The sequence below is a fragment of the Chrysemys picta genome, chromosome 12, assembly GCF_011386835.1.
Source record: "Chrysemys picta bellii isolate R12L10 chromosome 12, ASM1138683v2, whole genome shotgun sequence".
Taxonomy (NCBI): Eukaryota; Metazoa; Chordata; order Testudines; family Emydidae; genus Chrysemys; species Chrysemys picta.
The window spans coordinates 36,751,018-36,765,327 of record NC_088802.1 but is presented as its reverse complement, the minus strand read 5'-3'; the positions used below and the strand labels follow the sequence as shown (position 1 = coordinate 36,765,327).

The window sequence follows — 14,310 nt, the reverse complement described above, 5'->3', positions numbered from 1 at the left end:
CAAAGACCACTTGTGCTACATTTCATTCCAGATTTTATTTTTTCAGGATTGAGGCCACATAAAACAGGGATTTATAATAGAATAATCTCTTTAACTTGTTCCATGATGGAACTGGCCAGTGCTATTACAATATATAATGTAACGAGCAAGATGGGAGTCTTTCAAAGCTTCCAGTGGAGAAGAACTTAACGTACAATATGAGATTAAGTCCTACAAGTGATAAGTACAAATTGTTTTAGTTCTTGTGTATGGATCTGTATTATATAGACTGCCTTCACTGCTAAAACGTTTCTTTGCATCGGCTCATCACTTGCCTTGATTGCTGTACCCTTCTCCTTTCTGACTTCCACCTCTCCACCTCCAGTCTCCAAGATGCTAGTGCCAAAGTCCAAGCCGCTGCTGCTGCTTCTCACCTATAAGGCCCCATGTAATTTTGCTCCTACATACCTCTCTGCTCCCATTTCTCCCTATACTCCTCTTGCTTTCTGTACTCATCCCTTTTCTTTCACTTCATTCCCTGCTTCAGCATCATCTTTCATTTTTGACTTTGTGGCTTCCACGATGTTACTTTCTATTGCCTGGAACAGTCTGTCTCTCAAAGCATATTTTCTGTTCTTCAGCTCTTTCTCCAAGCAAGCCCCCTCTTCCCTTCTTCTCAACATCTCTTGTATTTGTCATGTTCCAGATCATTTGTAAACCATTTAGGACATGGCAAGTATCTTAGGCCAGGCTTAAACTAAAATGTTACGTTGAACCCACTATGTCACTCAGGGGTGTGAAAAATCGAACCCCCGAGCGACATAGTTACGCCGATCTAACTTCCAGTGTAGACAGCACTATGTCGACAGAAGAATTCTTCCATCAACCTAGCTACTGTCTCTCAGGGAGGTAGATTAACTACAGCAACAGATTTCAGAGTGGTAGCCGTGTTAGTCTGTATCAGCAAAAACAACGAGGAGTCCTGGTGGCATCTTAGAGACTAACAAATTTATTTAGGCATAAGCTTTCAAGGGCTAAAACCCACTTCATCAGATGCATGGAGTGGAAAATACAGAAGAGAAGTATAAATACACAGCACGTGAAAAGATGGGAGTTGCCTTACCAAGTGGGGAGTCAGTGCTAACGAGCCAATTCAATTAAATTTGTTAGTTTCTAAGGTGCCACAAGGACTCCTCGTTGTTTTTGCAGCAACAAAGAACCCCTCACGTTGCTGTAGTAAGTGTCTACACTGAAGCGCTACAGTGGACTCAGCTGCGGTGTTTCTAGTGAAGACGTAGTCTTTTACAGTTCCTAGCACAAGGCTCTCATCGTGGGACGCTACTGTGACATAAATGATTATGCCTTGTAAATTAACAGCACTATATATGTGATTTTATTAATTATAATCTATAATTTTGCAAAAGTGAGAAACTAAAGTCACAAAATGGTTTGAGGGTTGTGATGCCCGAACCATTTTTGACATATACTAGCCTTCTGCACAGATCGCATATGAGTTTCTTGACTTTGTAATGGGGATAGCAGCTTGCCTTTGGCACAGTAGCCAGGCCAATAATGTGGCATTGTCAAAATTAAGATGTTTGTTCATTTTACCTCAAGGTGGGTAAATAGGTACACTGGCTGAAAAATAGCACAGTCCAACCCATCAAATGTCGAGCATCTGTCTGCAGGCAACAGTTTTCAATCATTCAGGCTTTGTTCAGAATCATACATGTCATTACATCATTACTTTGTCCATATATTTATGTCCCATATAACTTGTATCTTGCCCCGAGTGCTCATTCCACAGATAGAGGTTGGTGTCCAGTAATCACTGGTGTATTGGTGAACCATTGAGAAATGACCCTGGTTGTTTTATGTCATTAGCTTATTGAAATCTAAATAGTTTTACAGGGTCTTGCTATATGGAAAACTGGGTTTGGCTTTAATAAAATTCTTACAACATTGTCCAATAAAACCCCACTGGAGTTCAGAGCATGATAGCACTCTTTACTTTTCACATAGGCAGTGTTTAAAGTCATGTTGGGTTGTCACACTAAATAATTCCATATGGCTTCTTCATTTACCATTTATCATACCACTAGATGCTACATGTAGTTGCAGTAGCATTTACCAGAGTTGATTGATTTTTGAGTGGGTCATGGGTTCTCAGAAGTTGGATGAACTTGAAAATATTTATAGCATTCATCTTGCAAAACTGTTTCTTTTATATACGTGTGTGTGTGTATTTAACTTATCAAGCGCAGAAATTGCAGTTGGGCTTTACTTCAAATGATTAACTTTTATGGACTCATTCAAAATATTTTTGACTTCCAGGTAGTTTTCTTTTTAAAGGGAAGCCAAAAGTATTAATGTAGACTATCAAAACTAATGTAAAAGGGAGTTTGCCATTTTAATTGTTATTCTGAACCTTCAAAAATCAAGACTAAAGCACCTGCAAAAACAGACAGTCCATTCTACGCTTGGTATGGTCTCCGGCATCCTTTCAATCCTTCCTTTTTTTTTATACAGTTCTTTGAGGTTCCCTTTGACTCGAATATGAACAGGACAAAAAACAGACCCCTGGTGCGAGGACAGATCAGGTAAGGCTGCCCACACCTGTTCCCTGTAATGAGAAATGAACCTATTGTTCCTTTTATGTGTCTTCTCCCTTGGTCTGTTTAGATAAGCAAATATTTCAACGTGCAGATAAAAGACTAAGGAAGAGATGCCACTCTTTGTGTTTTGATAACTCTGAAAGTTTGTAATAGTCCCATGAGGAGTTTGTCAGGATAATGAATTCTTCTTTTAAATATTGAATAGTGGTTATTGCACAAGGGCCTTTGTAGATGTGGTAATCAAAAGTTACCATCTGCATGTGTTTTGTGATGAGCCCATGCAATCTCTCAGACAAAAGCAAACTACTGAGCTTTATTTAGAAATAAGCAGCTGATCCTAACTGTTGCTCCCTTATGTGCTAAATAAAAATTTGTGATTCCACCAATATCTATTGTTAAAAGGAGCAGGAAATCCATCTAAATCTGTTGAGATGGTTTAATATGGGGCTTTGTAAAATTACTAGTCCATCACTAGCCAAAGGACTAAGTCTACTAGCTAGAAATCAGTATGGAAGATGGGGCGTGGGGGTGACAAGGCGGGACAGGGTAGCATCAGGGAGGTACAGAGACTAATGCCCTGATGAGGAGTTCAACCTTCATACCCTGCTGCTGAGAAAAGGGGAGGGTGTTGGAGTCCCTACCAGGGTGCTGTCCAGGCATATTGCTTTGACTTCTCTCGTTTTAGTTTCAGACTACTAAGTACATGGTAAATTTAAAGGGCGCTCCCTATGTTCTCAGTAGCAGCTGAGCACTTCCGAAAATCTGGGCCTTGGTTTATAAGCATCTTTTTCTTAGGAAGGAGCTCTGGTTGAGAAAATGTTTATTTTGTAATGTCTGGATTGTTTGTCGTTGCTCTTTGCTGAACCCTGATTGTGTCGTGTCTAAGCATGGTATTCCAGAGCTGCTCATCCAATATACCCTAGGTACCACTGAAACAAGTACCTGATTACAAACAAAAAACGATGTTAAGATGGAGTTATGGTTAAAACTATGTACCAGTCACTTAAGTTTTTTAAAAAAAGTTACAGGGATGTTGTAATTACCCCCAAACTGAACATGCACTTACCAGAGGGTCAAGATTCAGGGCTGCAATCAGACTGAACTCTATAATGTAAATCAAGTAGAAAGTCATCTGTTTACATGGTAGCCTTTGTTATGTTTTGTGCATTAAGTTCTCAGAAAGAGAGGAAACAAACTAGCATACTTAATTAAATCTCTATTGAATTTTACTTAACCTTATACTTTGGAAAGGAAACAGCTTGCATCCTATGTTTCTTGTATTCTTCATGAGACAACAGAATTCCCTCTTCTGAAACCAGTGCATGCCAAATGTAACGTCGAGTTTTGCAGAAGGGTTACATCCAATTGAACTTTATCTCTTAATTTGTAACAACAAACCATCAGATTTTTAATTTTGAAAGAAATTTAGAATTTCTTCTTTTCATTAGTTCCTCTTTGTCCCTCTTTCCCTCCTGCAGGGTTTTAATTATCTCATTTGTACATGATATATGCATTCATTTATGAATGGAGCCCATTGCAATTTTGTAGAGTGCTCATAGGGGGAGCTGCTAAAAGTTACCCATATAAAAACTCATATTATTCTTTGGTTGCTTTATAGAGTACAACTTCCATTTTCCATTTGGTAAATCATAAAGCCAGAATAAAACTGAGATGGTAATTTTTTAAGAAAATAATTTTATAACATGTTATCTTCTGCTTTCCATAAATACAAATAAAAACTAGCATCCCATGGGGCTCCCGTTTGAAAAGAAACTTAAAGCAACCCTGATTTCTGTTGGCATGTCTGTTCTGTTTCTCGAGGATTGGGTTCCAAACTTTTTAAAAAACATTACACCTTATTTGCAAATTTAAAATGAAGCCCTCATTCATAAATGATTCAACAAACAATTTTAGTATAGCATTTCCATGATTTGTGCCAAGGATTATTTATAACAAAATTACGTTTTCCCTTAGGGTTCTATGAACAGTTGGTCCTATTTATTTCTGTGTTTTATCCATCACCTTTGGAGGACTGGAAAAAAGTGATGGATGAAATTACAAGAAAATTGAGACAAAATAGTAAAGTGAACCCTGGGGCTAAATTCACTCTCATTGTAAATAGTTGGAGTGCTTCAATAAACTTGTTCTGATTAGTTCTGTAAGATGGTGCTAATTACAGATTCCTAAGATTTAGTTAATTTTATGTAAAAGCACATTTTAGGGAATATTGTAATGAAGATGTCTATCAAGCACAGAGTGAGCCAAATTTCACACCCACTATATACTAGTATATCACTGCTCACTTACATCAGGTCTGTATTTAGCCCAGTAACTTGAAAAAAAAGAGGAAAGCTTCCTTTCTTGATCCCAGTCATACTCAGCGAGTTTTATATCACTCTATATTAGCATTGCCTATAATATTCCTGGTCCCAAGTTAGCATAATTAGAAAACTTTTTTAAAAAATCTTGATTTAGGGAGAGCAATTTGTTTTACAAGTTTCCAGCATCCTTAAATAAACTTCTCTGTTGTTTGAGGGCATCAGAGATTGGCAAAACCATATTTATCATACTTTAAACTTTCTTACCTTTCTTCTTTTTTCTTGCATATTCCCTTCCACCACAAAATGATAATGTTGGGGACCTCGTGTAATCAGTCATCAATCTATGTACCTGACTGTCAACAGCTAATTTAAAGTTATTTAAAGTGTCACTTACCTTGAATGATGTTGACCTATTTCCCTGTAGACTTTGAGCATGCAGCCCTTGTATGAGATTGTTTCTTCAGTGGTGTAGCAGAGTAGAATAATCCAGTGGAAGTGATCCAACCATGTTATATTTTGCCACATATTCCCTAGTGTTCTTTGAACCTCTTTCTTTCCATGCCGGTTAAATAAAAGTCTTAAGTGGTTATGCTAAAGACTAGTCAAAACAGACTAGACAGAGATGGATAAATTGTTTTTAAAAGGCTGGTGTCTTGGCTCTGGGAATGGATCCAAAAGTTTTGGGTGCGTGCACTGAGTTCTTGCCCATATGCTTAAAATGTGTTTAAATCATTTTTAGTCTGGTTTTGACTTTTTTTGGTTGCTTTTACACTGAAGCATTTGGCAGACGTTTAATTCTCTTCTGTTCCAGTCACTTTAACTAACCCCTCACTGTGGCATCTGAGTGCAAACTATTAACACAGGCTAGGCAGCAGTGATCGGTGATCTTCCAAAAGTGTGCTTCAATTCTGATCTGAAGGATTCCCTTTTAGGGATGAGAAAGTAGTTAAATCTGCACGGGCTGACTCGTGCGATCCTTGGATTCTCAACAGTGGCTCCCAGTTGGGATGGTGGCTTTGACATGGACATCTTCCCACTAAGGAGCTGTGCTGAGATTACCAATTTACTTTAGAGAAGCTGCTGAACTCTGAAAACCATCCTCAATTGCTGCCAACTTGGGCAGGAATCAAACCGATACCTAAAAATGCTGTTCTCTTGAGCCATCCAGTCCCCATATAAGCCATTTGTATGCTGTGTATTTACTGTAAATGAGCTAATTTATTAAAGTACTTTTAGAAAATTGTTTAGTATATTGGAGAAATTATTACTTCAATGTCTCATTCTCCCTCATATTTTTCATTGTGACCTAAATGGGGTTTCCGTCCCACCTTTAGCCAGAGCAGGTTAAGAAAAACGGGGGTGAGGGGGATTTTAATTGAACCTGTTTCTGCATTTTCCGCCTTCCCTCTCTGTATGTTTAAAGTAATCCTACTCCCTGAGCTTCACTACCTTATACCCATTTACTGATATGTCCGCTTTGCTTCTAAGATTTCATAGGGCCCACGCCTGAGCTCCTCCTACCAAGTTCTGAGTGCTTGCAATTCCCATACACTTCGGTGCGAATTCTCAGCACTTCACAAGAGAGGGCCCTTGACAACAAGGTTGTTTTATGGAGTGCAGGTAGTTTTCCATCCTTATTCAGTTATTCAGTCTATGCATGCCTGGAAATAGGGTTTTTCTTTATCCTAAATTGGAAAATCGTATTACACTGATCACAGTGTACATTAGGGGTGAGAGGTGTCCTGAAGGTTATAAATCATAGACCAGCTAGTTCTGTAGAACAGTCTTCCTTGAATGGTGAGCAGGGCCGGCTCCAGGCACCAGCTTACCAAGCAGGTGCTTGGGGCGGCCACTCCGGAGAGGGGCGGCACGTCCAGCTGTTCGGCGGCAATTTGGCGGACGGTCCCTCACTCCTGCTCGGAGCGAAGGACCTTCCCCCGAATTGCCACCGCAGATCGCCAACATGATCGCGGCTTTTTTGGGGGAGGGGGGTGGTTTTGTTTTTTGGCTGCTTGGGGCGGCCAAAACCCTGGAGTCGGCCCTGATGGTGAGCGAGCTGTGCAGATACGATCTCTGGGAGGGTGAGTTTTGGAGGAAGAATTCTCCTTCATACTCACTGGAGCACCTGCAGGGCTACATCAATGTCCGCGCTGTGAGATCACTGGCCTGACCCTGCAGCCATCCAAACAGAACATGTGGTGATGCATGAAGTCCCTGCCGAGTTGGAACCTATGCCATAGGGGGCACACATGCATAATCTTTCACAAGCCCCAAACGCAGTCCTCCAGCCCCTTGCATAGAAAAACTGCACTGATTCTGCTCCCAGGAGACCTCTGCAAGAACTAGTTGGTGGATTTGCCCTCAAGGGTATGTCTACATTGCTATAAATGACCTGCAATTGGCCTGTTTCAGCTGACTCGGGCTTGCGGGGCTCAGGCTATGGGGCTATAAAATTGCAGTGCAGACATTCAGGCTCAGGCTGGGTCATCCTGTTGCAAAAATACCAAAAGTAGAACTGAATGCAGCCTGCCACAAAGCACTATCCATCATCCTAGCCTGCCCACGTGTCCTCCTCCCTATTCTGACCCCTCAAATCCTGTTTGGAAACAGACGACTTAAAATGTTCCTCATACTTGGTTGCAGTGTTAAACTCATTGAGCATATTTATGTTCCGCATTATAAAAACAGTTGTTATTTTTCCTGCTGTGAATTGTGTTTACGTAATTGATGGGAAGAATTTCCACACACACAAACCTTTGATTTCAATGAAATGGCAGCAGCCGTTCTTTTTAGTTTCCTGTTCAGTATGATTTATTCCAGACTTTTTTAAGACGATGGATTTGATTTTCTTGCAGATTAGTTTAAATAAATCTCTTATGCTAGCACCAGCAACTGGTGCTAGTTTAGTTTCCCTCTTCTAGTAAGACAAGCATCCTGATCCATTATAGGTTGAAGATGACTATCTTGACTTTCCTGCTACCACACATTTGTGTATATACTTTGTTAAATAGCAGCTGTTTTCATGCACTATAATACAGTTGGACTAGCTATGCTAAGCACTCATAAAAAGTTAATACAGGAACACATTTCTCTAGGAGAACAAATTTAGGTTTTCATCTCTAAATATCACTAAATCCTCTGTTCTGAATAATTTACTATTTCAGTGGTTCCTAGTTCCTTGTACACCTATCGGTGCTGGTACTTCAGGTTTTTACAACAGCACTGAGTCTCTTTGGCTTGGAGTTCTGTTTGAGGATAAGGGTGCAGATTCCATTGTGGGATCGGAACATTACACTCCCCCCGTACCAGTTCCACCTTTAATTACATGGCTTTGCACCAGGCCATAGAGCACAGCACGGGTTTGGAGCAGGCTGGATTCTTCTGTAGGTCGGGGTGCACCCAGTGGTGAATGGTACAACTGAAGTCCTAGAATTGTCTCAAAAGGGCTGGGAACAATTGACCTGCCGGACAAGTCATAATTAACTTACTTCAATATAAATGCTTAAAATATAATTGGAAGCTACTCTGCAAAAAAAATTGCACTCTTGACCGTGGCTTTTTCATGTGTGTTTTTAATAAACTCAAATTCTTGGCACTTAATTTGGCAGAAGACACTACTTAACCAACCCTGATAATGCCTCAGATATTTCAGAAATTAATTAAATATTAATTTAGTTTGATAAATATATTTCCTGGGACTTTTATTACCCCCTCATTTTTACAATGCACTAACAGCTACTTTCTGTATTTTGCCTCCTTGGTTCTTACAGCCATTATTAACTGTTGATACAATTATTAACACGCAAAGCTTTTCCACTTTTTGACATGTATGACTCAGAAAAGACCTGCTGTCCTACCAGTCTGTCCATTTAAATTGATTGGGTAACATCATCCGAGAATAAATGTTACTATTTCTGAGCTGCTGCAAATACAAATATTTGCAATACATTTGCAAATATATAGGCTGGGGATTGCACAAACTGGTGGAACACTCCAATGGGTTAGATGTTCTGTATTTATTTAAGATTGTGTTGAGATCCAGGATTGGTAACGCTTAGCAACACATCAAGCCCAATTCATCAATGTAAGGCTTTTCACTGATTTGGTTGTCTGTGGCAGGCCTACTAACAGTTTAGCAAAACAAGAACATGCTGAAGAAATGTCATATGGGTTACAAACCTCTCTCTTCTGTAATTCATGTGTAATGAGAATGATTCTCTTCTCACTAACTCCAGTGTAAACCAGGAGTAACTCTGCTGAGCTCAATGGAATCACATTGGTGTATGTGAGAGAAGTTTATGACCTTGGTTTACACTGAAACCTGCACTAAGGATTTAGCAATCCACTATCTTAAACCAGCATTTTAAAGTTAACGCAAGGTTTCAGTACCATTTTGGTTCCCATTTAAAGCTTAAACCGTTACTTAAATGGCTGATTGTTCTGGTCCCTTGGGTGGTCATTTCAGGCAGGTTTCACTGTATTTAAGTTAAAACAAAAACTCCATAAATCTGTAATTCTTCAAAAATAATCGTTATAAGAGATCAGATGCGTATTTCCCTCTGGAAAACATTCCAGTGTTTTGCTTAGAAAATACTTCATTTTAAAAGGACGGCCCTGAGATCTTTGTAAGCGATAAAATTGTTACTTTTTTCGGTGGGAGGTTTTTTTGTCTTGTTTAAACAGAGCACAATTCAAAGCAGACACCACCACGGCAACCTTTTCAAGCAACTTTTATCCTGCCTGTATGCAAGCTTTTTTTTATTGTTATTTGAAAACAAGTAAGTGCATTTTTCCCCTGCTGGGTTCCTTTTCTTTCCCGTGTTTTTCAGAAGATGGGGAAGTTGGCATTGGCTACATTTGGTAAATAAGAAATAAAAAAGGCAGCTTTATATTTTTGACATGTCCAATTACTTGTAAAAATGTAGCCCATGCATTCTAAGCAGCGGGGCTCTTTCCCTCCCCCCCCCCCCCCCCTTAATTCTTTCCATAGCCACGTCATTGGGGGGGATGGGGAGAACCTCGAGGCTAAAACACAGTTTAATGAGAATAAAACCCACATCAAAGGGCGGACTAATGGAATGATATAATGCTTGCTGTGTCACTTTCCCAAAGGGACTATGGATGACAGTACTTATATTTCAATTATCTATTCACTGTGTGCATAAGATGTTGATTAAATGATTCTAAGGTACTAGAGTCCTTTTGTAGCATTCACAGAAAAATGTTGATTCTGCACATTATCCTTAGATCAAAATGTATATTAGCAGGAAATTGTATATTAATACCTCCATATATATTTTGTTTCTCAGAGCAATTAAAAAACAACTTTTTTTTATTAACTCCAGCATTACATTCACATTCATTTGGGTTAAAACGAAGACTGCAGAAGTTACTAGCTATTCAGCTTGTTCCTTCAGCAAACTCCTGCTGTCTGAAAATAATTCTGCAAAAGCTCAATAGAGACATTCCTTTGTAGGCAGCTTTCTGTTTGTTAAATATAAATCCTGCGGAAACACTTGACCCCTCACGCCTTGCTGCTTTTCAGTTCAGCTGTGGGGCCTTTACCACCAAATTATTTATCAGAATCTTTAATTGCATGTGGGACAGTTGATAAATTTGAGTACATTGTACATCACATCACGTTAGGAAACATCCCAGATGCTCATGTATAAACCAGGAGTCACGGTGCATTTGGCTAAATAGCCACTCCATCTGCTTGTGAGGAACACTACAGAGAAGCGATATGGACTCCTAATGGAGTTGTTTTATCCTCCCATGTCAGCGCCACTCCAGGGGGTAGAACACAGTTAACTTGAAGGAGCCAAACTATTGTATACTAATCCTTCTGATTTTGTGTTCGATATGAACGGGCCTTTTGGAACACTCTGGTTTGAGCTGTTCAATTTTTAAAAACTAACTTGTGGCAAACAGTTTACTTTGCTTCAGAGACAGTTGTTGAAATGGATTTTCACAATCCGTTATGGCTCATAAACAAACAAACAATCAAATATTGTAAAGCCCAATATCACATCTTGTCCAGAAATGTTTCCTTCTGACCCCCTTTTACTGAGTGTGTCAAACGTTTCAGATCCATGTTTGTAAATTTTGGCTTAACTCAATCAAAACCCTAACACTTTATTCCCTTTTTAATAGTATTGAACCTTATCTGGTCTAACCACAACCGCACCATTATTCAACATGTGCCAAGTGTTCCAAGAAATGTCACTACTCAACAAGTCCATTACAGCGCTGCCTGTGATTGTAAGCTGTTATACTTTGAATTCTGTTTACAGTAAGTCATGTTAAAAGTGCATTTCTTCTATAAAGGACAGAGTTTATCGAGTCTTTAAACAAGTATAGCTTACACGTTATCAACTTGGCAAGTCAGATAGCAGGTTTTTTTTCTTATACTTTAATTAGCTTTTGCTGGCATATTCTGTGCTGCTCCGTCTTTATAACTAGAGAGGCCGCATTCCTGAGGTTAAGATATGCAAAGAGCCTCTCTCACATTTTATTTGAAACTACTCGATAAGGACATAGAATCACATGGAATATTTTGTTATAAATCAAAGAGTAAATAGACGCAATCCACAGTGATTCTCACTGAGGTAGCTGCAGGACGATCTGATGTTATATAGTCATGTGCTGTGATGTTGGATGTTCATTGTTTTGTTGTTGTTTTTCTTCAGATTAGTCAAATATAGTTCTAGATGCCAATCCTATGCTGTGGACACCTATCTGAAAGGTTAAAACATACAAAATAATACAAATGGTTGGTCATAAATATAACAACCCCCCAGCCCTCACTTCATTCCTTGATTGACAGCCTGAGAAAACAGAAAGTAAAATTTGGGAACATTGCCTCAGTACATTGCTCATAGTGCAGTACTCTGGTGTTTTCTGTGTATGCTAGCAGTCATATTTTAGAGGATGTTTGTAACTTGCCCCCCACTCTACATTCAGTCATTTCTTACAGAGATGAGAAAATATTGCTGCTGTTTCTCAGAAGTCTTACACGTTTAATTTTGGTTTTGTAGAAGAGGAGTTGTTAGTTCAGAGCTGTTAATATTAGCATTGAAAGAACTATTGAAATGGTTCTTGCTGTGTGACGCTGGAATCGAGTCTGGCATCTCTCAAGTCATTTGACTTTGTCCATCCCCACATTGATTGCAGCAAATGTTCTCAGCACTTTTGTGGGGAGCAGTTTTGGGGTTCTTTTGCACTTTTTGTGTGTGGGAGCTCATGTCACTCCTGCTTCTGTCTACCTTATGCTCAGAAGCCCATTTCCTTCTTTCGTAGACACTCCAAGATCATTGTCTGCTCACCCAGCTCTACTGCTCTTAAATCAAAGTGTATTTCACACAGGTAAAAAGTAGAGAAAATCACAATCAAAACAGCATCACAGATTATAAACACAGCTAGGTTAATCAATGCAGAAAGCATAGGTTGTAGGTTTAAATACAAAGACTATTGTATCATACACTGGAGAAAGTTCTCTGTCTCAATCAGCTGCTTCTAGTCTGTCTTTCACTGTCCCAGAATCCATGAGTCTCAAAAGCTTACCAAAATGGATCGTTTTACTTTATAGGAAAAGCAGGTTCCTTTATCATCTCATTCCTCCACACCCCATATCCAAGGAACAGGGGCTATTTCCACACTTATCTTTTTATGGGTTGTGTCTAATGCATACTGTCATACTAAATGTAACTTGATCAAGGCCACAGAAAGAGAATCAGTACCATAGTTAGCTTTAAAAATCAGTAGTTTATCCTCTGTTCAATCCTCTAAACCATATCTTCTTCAATTTTTTGATAACTTTAAGACGTTTCTTTCTTTATTCTGCTGCTGTATTTTAAATTTCATATACTCTCAAGGCAAATCTGCATTACCGCATATTATCGTGTTGGAACACAACTGTGAACAACTGTGTTAGATAACACAATATTGGCATGCCATAGTGGTACCTGACATAATATGCTGAAGACGATTGTCCTGGTCTGCTCTGCTTGGTACATCATAGTCAGCATCATGTTATCTAACATGTTCAGACTTGATAATTTTGTAATGTAAACAACTCTGATGATAGTAGGGCCATTAAAATAGAACTCGCTTTATTCATCCTGACTATCTGCCTTTTGCTGGACTATTCCCTACCTACTTCTTTCCCAGGAATGATATTTTAATCTAAGCCTGCTCTTGATTATCTGTGGGGATGCTGGTTTGACTATCTACCTCTAGTAATAACTTTTACATAACTTTTATCCTAGTCTATATTTATTTACATAATGCCTTTCATCCCAGGAGAATCCGCTCTAGGGGGAGCACAGCAGCTATTTAATAACACTGCACAATACTTTAAGATAAGAAATGAAGAGTATCCTCTAGAAATTGAAGTGGGGATTTAGATAGGCAGAATGTAGCTTCCTTACATTGTAATTTGACTGTTCATTTGCTCTTACAGCTAATAATGTCTAGAGTCTAGCTTTCCCTTGGACAATTGCTCCTGCCATCTTCTGAAACAGTGAATAATTCCTTTCCGTCATTGTTATTGGTCTCTTGAAAGGATTTATAGTTTCTGATCTTATTCCTCTTAAATCTTCTAATGGCTGACCAACTTTTCTGCTGATATTGTTTTAGGAAAAAAAATGATAAATATTTTGCACTGCGAAATTCTCCATCCTGATCAGCCTAATGCAACTTTTTCATCCATTGCTTTCTAAGGGCATCCACTGTGGAGGACTCCGCGGAAGTGTGTATTGAAAAGATTATAGGATAAGAACCAAATCGAGAGGGGAAGGTTGCAGTTTTGAGGGGAAATATTACCCATTTCAGTGTTTGTCATCTTGCACCTGGTTTTTAAGTGAATAGAAGATTGAGATTTATAAGTAAAATGAGTGGATCATTTAGTTGCCAGTTTCGTTAGATTATAAACCAGGACTTAGTTTAAATATTATGGGGGGCATTTTTCAAATTTACTGTAGGTTTGACTTGTAAGCACTTAAAAAATATATTTACATTTTCCTGACTGCAGGGGAACTGCAAATATTATTCACCCTATCACTCCTCTCTATCTATCAAAGACATATAACTAGGAGCATGTTAACCGTCTGCAGGGTTGCTAAGAATTGTTATGATTAGCATTATGGTGTGTATAGCAAATGTAATGAGAACATAAACATTTTATAAGTATAGATCTTTTTTATTTTTAATGTTGTCTTTTAAATAAAGTGACAAGGCCATTTGCAGTTTCTGTTTTATCACAAAGGACAGATAGCATAAGGAAGTTAATTTAGCTTAATATAAGAATAGCTATACTGGGTCAGATCAATGGTCCATCTAGCCCAGTATCCTGTCTTCTGGCAGTGGCCAGTGCCATGTGCTTCAGAGGGAATGAA

General features: G+C 38.9%; 1 protein-coding gene across 5 annotated transcripts in view; it reads left to right on the top strand.

Moving 5' to 3' along the window:
• Positions 1-14,310, top strand: part of LOC101943495 (protoheme IX farnesyltransferase, mitochondrial) — a 159,919-nt gene that overhangs the window by 107,050 nt on the left and 38,559 nt on the right. For all 5 annotated transcript variants that reach the window (XM_065563359.1, XM_065563358.1, XM_065563356.1 and 2 more), the window contains one exon: positions 2,509-2,579. In XM_065563359.1, the coding sequence (XP_065419431.1) occupies positions 2,509-2,579 (71 nt within the window). The remainder of the gene's footprint in view (positions 1-2,508; positions 2,580-14,310) is intronic.